Source organism: Myxine glutinosa, chromosome 13, assembly GCF_964187855.1.
Source record: "Myxine glutinosa chromosome 13, kmMyxGlut1.1, whole genome shotgun sequence".
Lineage (NCBI taxonomy): Eukaryota > Metazoa > Chordata > Myxini > Myxiniformes > Myxinidae > Myxine > Myxine glutinosa.
The window spans coordinates 23,197,036-23,211,028 of NC_136273.1; the positions used below are offsets into that span (position 1 = coordinate 23,197,036).

At 43.7% G+C, this 13,993-nt stretch overlaps 1 protein-coding gene across 2 annotated transcripts in view; it reads right to left on the reverse strand.

Annotated features, from left to right (window-relative positions):
• Positions 1-425: 425 nt before the first annotated feature.
• Positions 426-13,993, reverse strand: part of ABCA2 (ATP binding cassette subfamily A member 2) — a 137,273-nt gene continuing 123,705 nt past the window's right edge. For both annotated transcript variants that reach the window (XM_078767176.1, XM_068133968.2), the window contains exons 36-47: positions 13,376-13,499; positions 12,707-12,839; positions 12,143-12,263; positions 10,296-10,471; positions 9,935-10,076; positions 5,937-6,071; positions 5,510-5,613; positions 5,316-5,408; positions 5,003-5,105; positions 3,756-3,893; positions 1,280-1,546; positions 426-1,112 (exon numbers count right to left, since the gene is read on the reverse strand). In XM_078767176.1, coding sequence (XP_078623302.1) covers positions 1,077-1,112; positions 1,280-1,546; positions 3,756-3,893; positions 5,003-5,105; positions 5,316-5,408; positions 5,510-5,613; positions 5,937-6,071; positions 9,935-10,076; positions 10,296-10,471; positions 12,143-12,263; positions 12,707-12,839; positions 13,376-13,499 — 1,572 coding nt within the window. In that variant the 3' untranslated portion in view covers positions 426-1,076. The remainder of the gene's footprint in view (positions 1,113-1,279; positions 1,547-3,755; positions 3,894-5,002; positions 5,106-5,315; positions 5,409-5,509; positions 5,614-5,936; positions 6,072-9,934; positions 10,077-10,295; positions 10,472-12,142; positions 12,264-12,706; positions 12,840-13,375; positions 13,500-13,993) is intronic.

Here is a 13,993-nt window from a genome sequence, read left to right on the forward strand (position 1 = left end):
CCCTCTTGCTATCCCAGCACTTCTACTTGTTATTAACCTCGAGCAAGAGATAAGATGGCTTTATGTGGTGATGGTGTAAGAGTAGGGAATTGGTACCAGTTTCCTTAGACATCAGATGCACCATTTGCACTCACCAACTCTCCAAACGACACCATGGAATCTTTAATATTCACCAACAAATGTCAGCACTTGGGACACCTGGCTTAATGTGCATTGGAAGGACGGCTTCCTCTTATGAAGTTACCAATCCAACAGTTTGTCAGGTCGGAAATGAAACCTGGACACAACAGCTGAGTGCTACTTCTGCACCATCATGCCAGACCAATGCGCTCCACAAATGATCTCCGCATGTGCGAGTCAGTTGGAAAATTGGGATGATGTTCATGAGAATGCAATAAATACAACATCGACACATGGCAATGTCAGAATTCTCAAGAAAATATTTACTCGCACCAAACAAAACATGCAACCTCATGTGTGTCACAGCCAATTGCATGCCATCAATAATGAGGAGCACGATAAACAACACTGGCCATGAAAGCTGCATCCCAAACCAACACAAATAAACTTGGATTTGATAAGATTCTTCATGATGGGCATCAAAACAAATAAAAAAAATTAATCAAGTGATGGGTATTGGGCATTGATCACACTCAGCTGCAGCACAACAAGGGGTTCAGGATGCAAGATCGGTAAAGAAGAGTCACTGTGTGACGTCCCGATGGAGTTCCACCAATTTCAAATGCAGACCTCGAGTGTAATTGCAGGTGATTTAAAATCCGTAAAGCCGCCAGGCTCCACTAATTAATACATCCCTTTAGCCACTGGTTGGCAGAAGAAAAACAATGAATATGTGGAATAAAACGTCATGCGCAATCGACTTCAATTCATACCTGTCACTTCGAGCATAACGTCCTCCATTGTAACCAGGACTTGGCCAGTCAATGTACAGGTGGAGGTACAGAGACTGGCTAATGCCCTCTCTTTGTTACTTGGTGGTTTGGGATGAACAGGCTGGAATAGATATCAGGCAGTGATGGTCTGCTAATGAAAGGTGATGCACAGCCAGAGAAGAGCTAACAGTGAAGATCGGTGTCGAAGGCAAGATGTGCCTAAGGAAAGAAATGGAAAGATTCGATTCGTTTGTGCTGGCAGTGAAGAAAATGAGAATGATGAAGAGTTAAACTAGTTAATAGTGACAGACATTAACACACGGTGCAATTCAAAGGAGGAAATCAGAAGAAAAAAAAACATTAAAATGGCCGAGGTTAAAACACACCCTTTCCTCTGGAAAGCTCAGCAAAGCTTCATCGTCGTCATACTCGTCAGAATAGCTGTAATCCTCTACAAGATGTGCTGAAGATGATCCTTGGACCGAAGGCCGGACCGTCCTCCGATGGAACCTCTGACACCATGATGTCAGGGAGCAGTGCAGTTTACACCCCGCAATACGCCACGTTCCCACGTCACCCATAGGTGTCATGAGGGTCACCTGATCATCACCGTCCCGGCTCTCACTCTGCCGTTTAGCAAAGTTCACAAAAACCTGCAAAACGTGTCAAGAGGTTCAATACCTACCATAATAAATGCTTTGTAACATCATGGAAATATCCCACTATACTAGCTACAGCTTATGTTCATACGACAACCATTATATATTGTCGTGTTCCGAGGAATTAAAATCCTCCAAGGAAACAGATAGCCAAACGAGCTTACACTCCGAGGCGTTCAGTCAAAAATATAGCGGTGTTCACGTGAGGGAAAGGAGAATGACAAACTTACCTTCACGGGTCCCACCGGTAGTCTTCAAACCTGCGATGATCAATTCAAACTGGCACAGATTTAAAATGTGCAAAAATACCGGCTTTATTGAAGAAATGCCGGTAACAAAGGAATGCATGATAAAATTAAGATTCCCAAATGGGACGTTCCCATACAGACTAATATACAAACAAAGGGAACAAATAACTGGTGAAAATAAATATGTGTGTGTTTCTCAACTAGGCACTTAGCTCTGAGCGTCTCCTGAACCCCGTCGGAAATCGTCCAGGCCCCGAGCGCGCAATCCGGGCACGGCACAGGCCCTGGCAAGAAGTAGGCCTCAGCGCGCCCTCATTCACTCAGCCGCATTCGTCCTCGTCGTCCACCTCACCAGCACCGTCTCTCAGCGCAAGAGCGCTATAAAATGTTCAGGTGGTCGTCAAGACGGCCATAATGCGAGAGCACAACCGCGACTGCACAGCACCAATGTTCCAACGCAAGCGATAGTAGACCTCGACCGTTCGCTATCAAAGTCCCGAAGCAGAGATAGAAAATGTCGGCCCCCCAACTCCTTTGTACTCAAGGCTCTGACGTCATCCATGCCGCCCATGCCTGCTCCTATCAGCCAGTCCCTCTCTTCGTTGCTCGACAATCCTAACCACTCACCGCTCTTCGGGGTGTGGCCTCCCAGACCTGCCTGCTTGATGTTATCACACATCGGTGGTATCATTGGTGGTTGAATGTCCTGTTTCCGGTTAGTTTTTATTTAGTGTCGTTTAATGCGCTATTTCCTGGCTTTGTGTGTGTGCTGCATTGTCAAAAGGAACAGAGGAAAAATAACAGAGGCCATTTACATACAGGGGATTAATTACCCATAATCCCTAACTAATTAACATAACCCCACCCCTCATGATGGGAACGAAGATACGCTCTTATCCGACATACGGTCTACCGGATCCCTACTTATGGAACATGGGCTTCTTCTTCTTCACGACAGTCGGAGCACAATACCTATACAATTCTACCTGGACTAAGGTATTGCATTGCCTACCCCCCACAAATGTAACAATATATATATATATTGCCTACCCCCCACCCCCACATTGCCTAACCCCCACAAATGTACGTACGGGCGGCAGGATATCAACTTGTGTAGAGGCACACCCCTCTCTCACAGGTACTTTTCCATGTATTTTCTGCTTTGTTTAGAAGCTTTTTAGCCATTTGCAGTAACAATACTTATCTGGCACGCTCGATATACAAGTAGTGGACGAAAAATTGGAAACACCTGGGTAAATGAGGGACACCAAGCAACAGTTTGCACAAAGGTGTGGCCCATGTGTTAAGAAAATAACATCCCAGCATGCTTAGGGGCATGTATAAAAATGCTGTACAGGCCTGGTTGCCCATATTTATGGCTATCATGGCTGCAAGAGGAGACCCCCCCCAACCCCATGTCGCAATCCTCAGAGCACGTGTGGTGGTCGCCCAATTGTTTGATGAGCATGACTGACATTATCCATATGCCACGGCCTTCTCAGTCACCAGATCTGAACCCAATCGGGCAATTATGGGATATTCTGGAACAACGCCTGAGACAGCGTTTTCCATCTCCATCAAACAGGTACGAGTTGATTGACTTTCTCATAGAAGAATGGTGCCGCATCCCTCCTGCAGAATTCCAGACGCTAGTGGATTCTGTGCGATGGGGGATACAGGCCGTACTGGCCACACGTGGTGGGCCAACGCCCTAGTGACTTTACATTGGTGTTTCCATTTTTTTGACCACGTGGTGGTACATTCCCTGCCCCGATGACCATGTTCGCTAGGGGTTTCTGCGCATGTGCGCCGAGCATTTTGGGGTGGATTTCGTCATTTTGAAAGTCGCATATCACATCAGGTCACAGTTGGGTGGGCGAGAGTTTGGACATTGATACAATTATGCTTTCCTCTACTACCGCACAACCACTTCAGCTCTTATCCACCATGCTCACATGATCCAACGTTGTTTGGCTCAAAGAGTAGTCCACGATGCCCAACACATGCCGGTCCTGCTGTAAATACCGAAACACCTTTGCCAGAGAGATGTCTGTCCCAGCCAGCTGGAACTGCACTCTAGTATGATGACTTTCCTGGAAGGAGAGACAGAAGCACAAATTGATGGGCTTTATGGATGAGAACCCACGGCCTGACAAATCTGACAAGTCAAGTGAACAGTTCATGCAATGGTGACCACCTAACTTCCTGGCTAGAGGAAGCAACTTCTGGTCACATGAAAGGACCATTTATTTAATCTATCACGTATATGGAAGAATTTTTGAACACCCCACACCCTGCAAGGAATGGGCAATGGGAACTTCCACAAATTAACAACACATTGCCAGAGCTCTGTCGGTTTTCAAGCCCAAAAGATAAGACATTTCAATGTTTTGTGTTGAATAAGAGTTGAGATCATTAACTCCGCCATCAAAAGTGAACGGAGGTTATGTTTTCACCACTATCTGTCTGTCTGTGAGCAGGATACCTCAAAAGGTTATGGATGGATTCGGACAAAACTTGGTGGACAGGTTGGGTGTGACAAAGACAAATTGATTCGATTTTGGTGAAGATCTCGATCCGGATACTAGAAATTTTTAAGTGATTCTTCACCATTGAGAGATAGCACAAAAAAGCGATACATAGCACAATATCTCAGAAAGTTATGGACGGATTCGGACGAAACTTGGTGAATGAGTTGGGAAGGTGACAATAACAAACTGATTAGATTTTGGTTCAGGTCCGGATGCAGATCTGGCCTATCAGTGGGATACAAAACACAAACTGTTCAGCCTGTTGGAAGTATGCGCTCTACTGAGTGCTGTCCTATTTTAATACAGCGTTGTGATAAAGAAATGCGTGGAAAGGTGACATAAGGTGATATACATGTACATCAGAATACACCTCCAAACAACGGAAGGCATAGTCCGCAAGTAAAGCAGGTGAGTCGAGTTTTCAGCTCCGTAATATGGACCACATGATCTGTATGTAAACATTGCTAGTATTAGGCATTCCTATCACAGGTAAGGCTCTGGGTGCCATCATTACAAATCTACTAACCTGGTGGACACACTCAAAGCATTCAAACCTCCCAGTTGTTTGTTGAACATATTCACATGTGCTGTACACAGACAGGTATTCAAGATGTTATTAGGCCTGAACCTAATCAAGCTCTTTGCCAGGCAAAAACTACAGCGAGTCTTACCTTCAACACCGAATCAGGAAAGTTGTGCAAGAAAAAGCGTGTAACCTCCTTCACACTGCTGGTGGATTTTGCACGAATAGTAACCATGTAACCATCACCGAACCTGCGTTGGACACCCAAAAGCCGAAATTTAAAAACACAACCTGCTCAACTCTAAGAGGTTTTATTTATACCAAAAACAAGTCAAGTGATGGAACTCGTCATGACTTCCAATGTTGTCCGATTTCCTACTTCTTATATTAGATTCCAAAACAAGCGCAACATCAAACGATGTGAAGAAGCAATAAGCAATACACAAGTCACCAAGCCACACCTGTTCTTGAGATGTTGGCTGCTGCCCAGGCAACGGAAACGGCCATTGACCATAATGGCAAGTCGTGTGCACAAAGCCTCACATTCCTCCATGCTAAGGGGACACAATCCAGAGGACAACCAGTCGGTCATAATGTCAGATTTGCACCATCGATGTTGCTAACAGATTATGATCAAGTTGCACCGACAGTGGACCTGTGTGATGTAAGAATGACGGAACGACCAGACTTGACAATGTCCAGAATCAGATTCCACAAAAACCTCCGTGATGCTGGGTCCATTCCAGTGGTTGGTTCATCCTGGAGCAACAGAGGCAGGAAGTTATGGGTATTACTCGGAGGCAGGCAACATGTACAACAACAACAACAACAACAACAACATGCATTTTAAGGCCATTTTCCCTGCTAGAGCGGGGGTTAGCCTTGTGGTCCCCATGACATGTAAACATGTAAACCAAGGCAACATGTAATCCAATCTAATAATGCCGATTAATTGTCCTACACGTTTGCACCTTCATATTGCCCGGGCAAACGGAGGTGATTACGTGTCAAATCTCACTCGAGCTCTCCATACTTGATGAGGTTAAAAAGAGGTGTGCAGGTTATAGTAAGCACCATATTACCAAAAAGATTAGATGTGGGCAGCCCGTCAATGCAATGGCAGTGCTAAGCTTGCGCTTATCGCCACCGCTGTACAATCCAGCAGGTCGGTTCGCCTGGCTCGATAGGCCTAACTTCTGAAGACCCCATTCCACCACCTGGAGATGGAGGACAACAAAAGCAATGAGAAAAAAAATTAGGAAGCAAAATAAATAAATATATGAACCATTGACAAAATGGACAGTTGTCTGTTAATCAACTCTACTCCTTTTCTGGCTGTAGTGGTGCTCAAGTTCTCTAACAGGACAAACACCAAAAAGACAGCAGTGATGTGAACAGAGAAGGTCCATAGGTTACCTCTACATCTCAAACTACCAAAATCAAACAAATGCAAAAAGATTAAATAACACAATACTATTACATTGATGGAGAGGGTTGGAAAGGAGGTCTGGAGTGGGTTTAAGGCCTTCGCACCATACGTGCTTTGCATCGTAATATGTCTTTTGGTATATGTGAGATCCATCTGTATTAAGTATATGTGAGAGGGTGAATTTGGCTGGCGTGACCCAACTGGGTGGATGGGAAGAGTCATTTTAGCCAAGTTAGGGGAAGATTTTATTTTAGCCTATTCATGCCAAGTCAGCTCCCACCGAGGCGTATTTTAACCTGAGCGTCAGACTGGGCGGGGGCTGGGTGAGAGGGAGGTGCTCCTCAAAATCGACACGGCGGCTCAGGCATGGCGGTACTTCTTCCCTCCCGCAAACCACCAGTGGCTGGGTGGGGGGCAAGGGAGACGTGGCGGAGGAAAAATTAGGCCCTCTAAGATGTATCAGGTGAGGGGCAGAACCTCGAGCATGGCCATGAGAAAACCGGCATGCCATTGGCCCACACTGCCAGAGAAGGAAGGATGGGCCATGCACTATGCCCACCTCTGATTTGAGGAATCAAGGTAGCACACCAATGCACCATTCACCGTGCTGCTTGAACACAGCACTGATTGGTTCGGCAAGAGTGCTATCGATTGGTCAATGACGTCTTCATGTGGGAGTGCAGTGGGTTATGGGAGTGTCAATGACGTCTTCTGACACTCCCAAGTGTCAGAAACACTTCCAGGCCATCTTCTTTGTGAACTTCGCCACCTCCTCCAGCACACAAAGATAATCCGCTGAGTTCATTCCAGGATGAACTGCTAGCCCTTTAATCATCCTGCCCAGGTATGTGAATGTTTAATGTGTCTGTTGCCTTGAGGCATTTGTTTATTGTTTGTTGTCATTGCTTGTTTAACTACAGAGTGGCCACAAAGTCCCTATGCACATTAGTGTGTCCTCTGTTACTTATTACTTGCAAAATTGAAGAATTTTCAAGTATATTGGTCGGTTGCATTTGTTATTCTGTCTGTCTGTCTGTCTGTCTGTTTGTTTGTCACCGGCCTACAGGTCACAATTCTAAACCGATCATCATGAAACTTCACCAAATTGTAGAGGTCGTCACAATTGAGAAACCTATTGATTTTGAGGTCAAAGGTCATCTGGAGATGAAATTTATAAAATCGCCATTTTTAATCCGATTGACTTGAAAATTGAATAGCATTTGCACATCGAGTCACTAAATTGGGAAATCAACTATTTTTGAGGTCAAAAGATCAACTCAAGGTCAAACTTCCAAAATCATAAATTTTCATCTGATTGACTTACCTGTCAATTTTCATCCGATTGACTTGAAAATTTAACAGCATTTGCACAGTGCCTCACTGAATTGGGAAACCAACTATTTTAAGGTCAAAAGGTCAAAGGTCAACTCAAGGTCAAACTTCTAAAATCATCAATTTTCATCTGGAAAATCATCACTTTTCATCATATTGACCCAAGCTTTGATCAAGATCATCAATTTGAATCTTGATAAAATGGACAATTTGCTGGATTAATGGCAACCTTTTTGGGGTGGGGGGGGGGGGGGAGTGGATTTTGCAAGTATCGTGCTCTGCGTGAAGTCTTCTCGTTTGTTTTATTTGTTTTTCGGGTACGGCTTCAGCATGATGCACACCGGTGAGTACACAATAGAAGAGAGACCGATTACTTGTGTTTGGGTGCACGACCGCCCGTGCGAAGGAGCAAGTGTTAAAGACATAAGGACAAGATTTTCGCAGAGGTTTGATGAGCCAGCTCCTACACGTGACATGATGCGGGCATGGGAGAAGGATTTTTCAAAAGGGAGTGTCCTTGATTTGACTTGATTTAGAGCAAGGCTCTTCTGCAGCGATCTCCCACCATTAAATCAAGATTGAGTGTATTTTTTTTGGATGAGTGTGCTATTTACCTCAGCAATCGATCCAGGAATGTTTATTTTTGGTGCAAAGAAAATCCTCAATTTTATGAGGAAATTGAACAGCATCCTCCTCATGTCATGATGTGGGCAGCAATTTCAGAAGATCACTTGATAGGGCCATATGTTTTTGATGCGAGTGTCAATCACACTGCTTATTTGAATATGCTTCAGACGTGGTTTGTTCCACAACTGTGTGAGAGAGGTCTCGGGGCAGCAGCTATCCTGCAACAAGATGGTGCATGCTCTCGCAGTTAGAGAATATCTCGACGACAAATTCAGTGGAAGATTGATTGGACGTAGATCTGAGATAGTGTGGCCTCCTCGAAGTCCGGACTTAACATGTGACAACTATCTTTGGGGCATTGTGAAAAAGGAAATTTCTCATCTCTGCCTAACAACAGTTGAAGACCTCAAAACAGCTGTCAGGGGCATAAAAGCTGTGACAAAACAGCTTTTATGACCTCCAACCCTCAACATGGAAGATGTCCAGAAGAACATGGAGAAAAATTAAGATTTGTGTGGAGAATTGAGGGAAACATACAGATAAATTCTAACTAAATTCTAACTGCGTGCATGGGGACTTTGTGGCCACCATGTAGACCAGCACTCGGTAGAAAGCATACCTCTGCCAGGCTGAACAGTTTACGTTTTGCATCCCACTGATAGGCCATATCTGGATCCAGACCTGAACCAAAATCGAATCGCTTGTTCTCATCACTTAACCTACTCATCCACCTAGTTTTGTAACAAGTAAGTAGTCCACAACTTTTTGAAATGTCGTGCTATATATCGTTTTTGGCCCTGTCTCTCCATGGTGAAGAATGACTTACAAAATTATAAACATTTTCGTATCCAGATCCGTATTCCTGGTCACACACCCAACCTGTCCACCAAGTTTCGTCCGAATCCGTCTATAACGTTTTGAAATATCATGCTATATGTTGGTTTTAGCCCCATCTCTCAATGGTGAAGAATCACTTAAATTCTCTGATCCATATCCAGATTCGAGTCTTCACTAGAATTGAATCAATTATTCCTCGTCACAAACCCAATCTGTCCACCAAGTTTCGTCCAAATCCGTCCACAACTTTGAAATATTGTGCTATGTATCGTTTTCTTGCCCAATCTCTCAATGGTAAAGAATCACTTAAAAAATTCTCAGATCCAGATTTTGATCTTCACCAATATCTAATTTCAACTTTGTCACATACCCAACCCTCTCCACCAAATTTCGTCCGAATCCATCCACAATCTTTTGAGATATCCTGTTCACAGACAGACAAACAGACAGGGGTAAAACCATAACCACAGCCCACCTTTGGCGGTGGAGGTAATAATGACCGAACGTTGTCTTTTGTGTTCGAGATCCATCTTGCGTATATGCAATTTGATTATTTATTTCCAAGTGCACTCGTGTGTGTCTGGTTTCCACCATCTTTCTCACATTGATCGGTCATTTATTTGAAACCCCTGGAAGAAAATATTAATTATGGTAACCCCTTTATTCGTCTAATTTAGACACACACAAAGAGAGGCATGGTCACATGGTTCGGGTGGTGTGTCATCCAAATTAAGCTTTAAACTGGCTATCCATGGGATGTGAACACACGGCACATACAGTTCCCATCTTATCACTGGCAGTTTTGGGTGGGGCTCCATGAACATGGCAGTACATTTTATATAATACGATCCTAACCTGCTTCTCCTCCCTCCATGGAACACCACGCAGTCGCGTGAACAGTTGTAGATGCTCACGTGCTGTCAGCTCATCGAAGAGGGCATCAAACTGTGGGCAGTAACCCAGGCTCTGCTGTACTCCACTCAGCTCTTGCAGCACACTACAGTCACCGGATATATTAAAAATACACACATTTACCATGCTAGATAATTATGGGTCACATAATTACTCCTGAAAGTGTCACAGCGCCAAAGGTCCTATGCAACATCGATGCCCCTTCTTAGCAGATCTCAACCCAGCCCTTTGGATCCATTTCCCTAGTGGTGTGCACCCCAAACAATTTTAAATAAACAAAAAAAATTCAAATGGTGTGAGGAACCTGTATCCATTGACGTAAGCATTTCCAGATGTGATCGGAGAGTCGCCGGTTAACATGCGAAACGTGCTAGTCTTTCCAGCTCCATTTACACCCAGTAGGCCGAAACATTCCCCGCGACGTACACCCAAGCACAGCCGGTCCACTGCTAGCATGCACCCATGCCGCACATGAAACACCTGCCGATGATACGTGCAAGCACAGTGCAATGTGTAGGAATGAATGGGTCAAAAGATAGTAGATACACGAAATGGGGAAACTTGAACATGTCACAATTGCAGTACCTTCAGAAAGTATTCACACCCCTTGACTTTTTTCACATTTTGTTGTTACAGCCTGAATTTAAAATGGACTCAATTGACATTTTTTGTCACTGATCTACACATAATACCCCATAATGTCAAAGTGGAAATTTGTTTATAGAAAATTTTACAAAATAATTAAAAATGAAATACAGAAATATCTAATTGACAAAAATATTCAACCCCCTGAGTCAATACTTCATAGAAGCGCCTTTGGCAGCGATTACAGGTTCGAGTCTTCTTGGGTATGTCTGTATCAGCTTTGCACATCTGCATTTTGGGGAGTTTCTCCCATTCTTCCTTGCAGATTTGCTCAAGCTCTGTCAGATTGGATGGGGAGCATCAGTGACCAGCAATCTTCAAATCTTTACACAGATTCTTAATGGGGATTCGCAGGTTCTCCTCAAGGATTTGCCTGCATTTGGCTCCATTCATTGTTCCCCCTATCCTTACCAGTCTCCCGGTCCCTGCTGCTGAAAAGCATCCCCATAGCATGATGCTGTCACCACCATGCTTCATGGTAAGGATAGTGTGCGATGGGTGATTAACTGTGCTAGGTTTCTGCCAGACATAGCACTTTACATTAAAGCCAAAGAGTTCAATTTTTGTCTCATCAGATCACATAATCTTTTGCCTCATGCTCTCATGTATTTCACGTGCCTTTTTGCAAACTCCAGGTGTGCTGTCACGTGCCTTTTTCTCAGGAGTGGCTTCCATTTGGCCACTCTCCCATAACGCCTAGATTTGTGAAGTGCTGCAGAGACTGTTGTCCTTCCGGCAGGCTCTCCCATCTCAGCCAAGGAACTCTGTAGTTCTGTCAGAGTGGTCATTGGGTTCTTGGTAACCTCCCTGACCAAGGTCCTTCTTGCCCGGTTGCTCAGTTTGGTCGGACAGCCAGCTCTAGGTAGAGTCTGGATAGTTCCATATTTGTTCCATTTCCTAATGATGAAGCTCACTGTGTTCTTCAGAACTTTCAACACGCTACAAATATTTTTGTACCCTTCCCCAGATCAATGCATCCTCACAATTATATCTCTGAGTTCTACAGACAGTTTCTTGGACTTCATGGTAGAGTTTCTGCTCTGACATGCATTGTCTACTGTTGGACCTTATATAGAAAGGTGCGTTTCCAAGTCATGTCGAGTCAATTGAATTGGGCACAGATGTACTCCAATCAAGTTGTAGAGAGATCTCAAGGATGATCTAAGGAAATTGGATGCACCTGAGATCAATTTGGAGCGTCATAGCAAAAGGGTTGAATACTTATTGGCTCAAGACATTTCAGCTTTTCATTTATAATTATTTTGCAAAAGTTTCTAACAAAAAAAAAAAAAAAAATGCTCTTTGACATTATGGAATGTTTAGATCAGTGACAAAAAGAATCTCAACTTAATCCATTTTCAATTCAGGGTGTAACACAACAAAATGTGAAAAGCCTAGGGGAGTGAATACTTTCTGAAGGCACTGTAACTTTCCATTCAGCAGCACGTGATTTTCACTTAGTGGGAGTAACTGATAATTTTATAACCGATCAACACAGGATCATGCCTTGGTGAGGTCAAGGAGCTGTAGAACATCCCCCTCGGCATCACCGCGTTTGACACGCCGGCGTTCATTAGCAACATCTTCATCCTCCGACCCAACAGACTTGTCTGCCAAAGCAAGTCTCCTTTGCAACATGAAAGACAAAGCAAATGCATTCTTCCATGTACTTCATCTCCTAACTTCCAAAACGACTCCAGTGCAAGTGTTCTACTTTCAGAATGAGCAGTTACAATCTTACTTACCTATTGCGTGGTCCTCAACAATTTCCTCTTTCCTTTAATTGATGAACAGAAACCTTATTTATTCGATAGCATTTTGTTTAACCTGAATAAATGCCACAAGTCTCTAAAACCGATAACAACAACAACAAATGTGAATTCCCACCTCTTGCTTTGTCTTCATTCACCCCCTTATTCAACAATCAACATGTACTTGTATAAGAAAAATCTTTCCCATGACCCTTCACAAAAATTTTTTTAAATCCCAACAACACTTCCTGCAAGATGCATAGACAGGGAATCATCTAAAAATGTACCTTTTCATGCAATATCATAAAACAACTGGTACCTGGATTTGAGGAAGAAGCCATATTGGCACATAATTGTGAAGAAGAAACCTACAAAACCCTCGATTGCCATGGCAACAAGGCCTCGAGTAATGATGTCCCACTGAAAGGGCGAATTGATCTTGGCCTGCTGACCTGCGTACACAAAATGATAAACATAGGGGCAATACCCCTGGTGTTCACCTGGTAGAATAAACAGTACACTGCACTGACTAAAGGTATTTTAAACCAATTTCAATGGTTGCGAGAAGACAGGGCAGCATGTAGAATCATACTAACATAATCATAAGACTATAAACAAACAAATCAAAATATACCTATTTTGGGGGCAACCCCTCTGCCCCCCACCCCCTCCATCCCCCCACCCCCTCCATCCCCCAACCCCGTATACCTCCTCAGACCCCAATTTTTATAATGCCTTGAACAAACATTGGTACATCACGGGTGATGAAGGTTGTGGTGAAGATTCATCGAAATTGCGTGTGTAGATTCTGAGAAGAAAGCAAACACCTATTTTGGGGAGCAATCCCCCCCACCGGACGGACTGATGACGCGCCATCGCATAAGCTCCCCTGAACTTCGTACAGTGGGTAATCTCACTGTTTTATGCCCAAAGGTCGCATAAAGATCTCACCATAAACAAAGAGGTATCATCAATTCATCATAAATACCTATCTTGGCGTAGTATTCATTCATATACTCATTGTAGGCCAGGTCCATAAGTCCACGGCCCAGGTTGTAATTCGGGAATATCAAAAACACAGTCTTCAGGTACTCGTTCACCAACTTTATTTCCTGAAAAAGATATCAAATAGTTTCGTATTGTACACAATTGCTTCTTTTTTTTTTTTGGTACACAATTGCTTCCTGAATAGGTGCTATGAGAGGACCCATCTGAGTTGCTAGGGCTAAGTAGTTTGGTTGTGAGTAGTTAGTACAGTTTGACCAGAGAGTTTTTGTTTATACCATTTGGTAAGCTGCATCACGCTAAAGGCCAGATAGGGATAACAATATACAAATAGGAGTGATTAATCAGACAATTATCATTATATGAACCATCGTTTTGGATAAACTCAACTGCCTTTCCTCGGGAAAGGAACATGCAGCAACCTTGTTTTGTTACCAAAAACACTTCCTTTACTCAATCATGTACAGATAAGACAGAATCCCAAATTATCAGTACATCGTCAATCCCAGATTATTTTGTATGCATCATTCACTAGCCTGGTGTTGGCTTAGCGGTTAGGGTGCCGGCTTGGGATCCTAGGATCCTGGGTTTGAATCTCGGT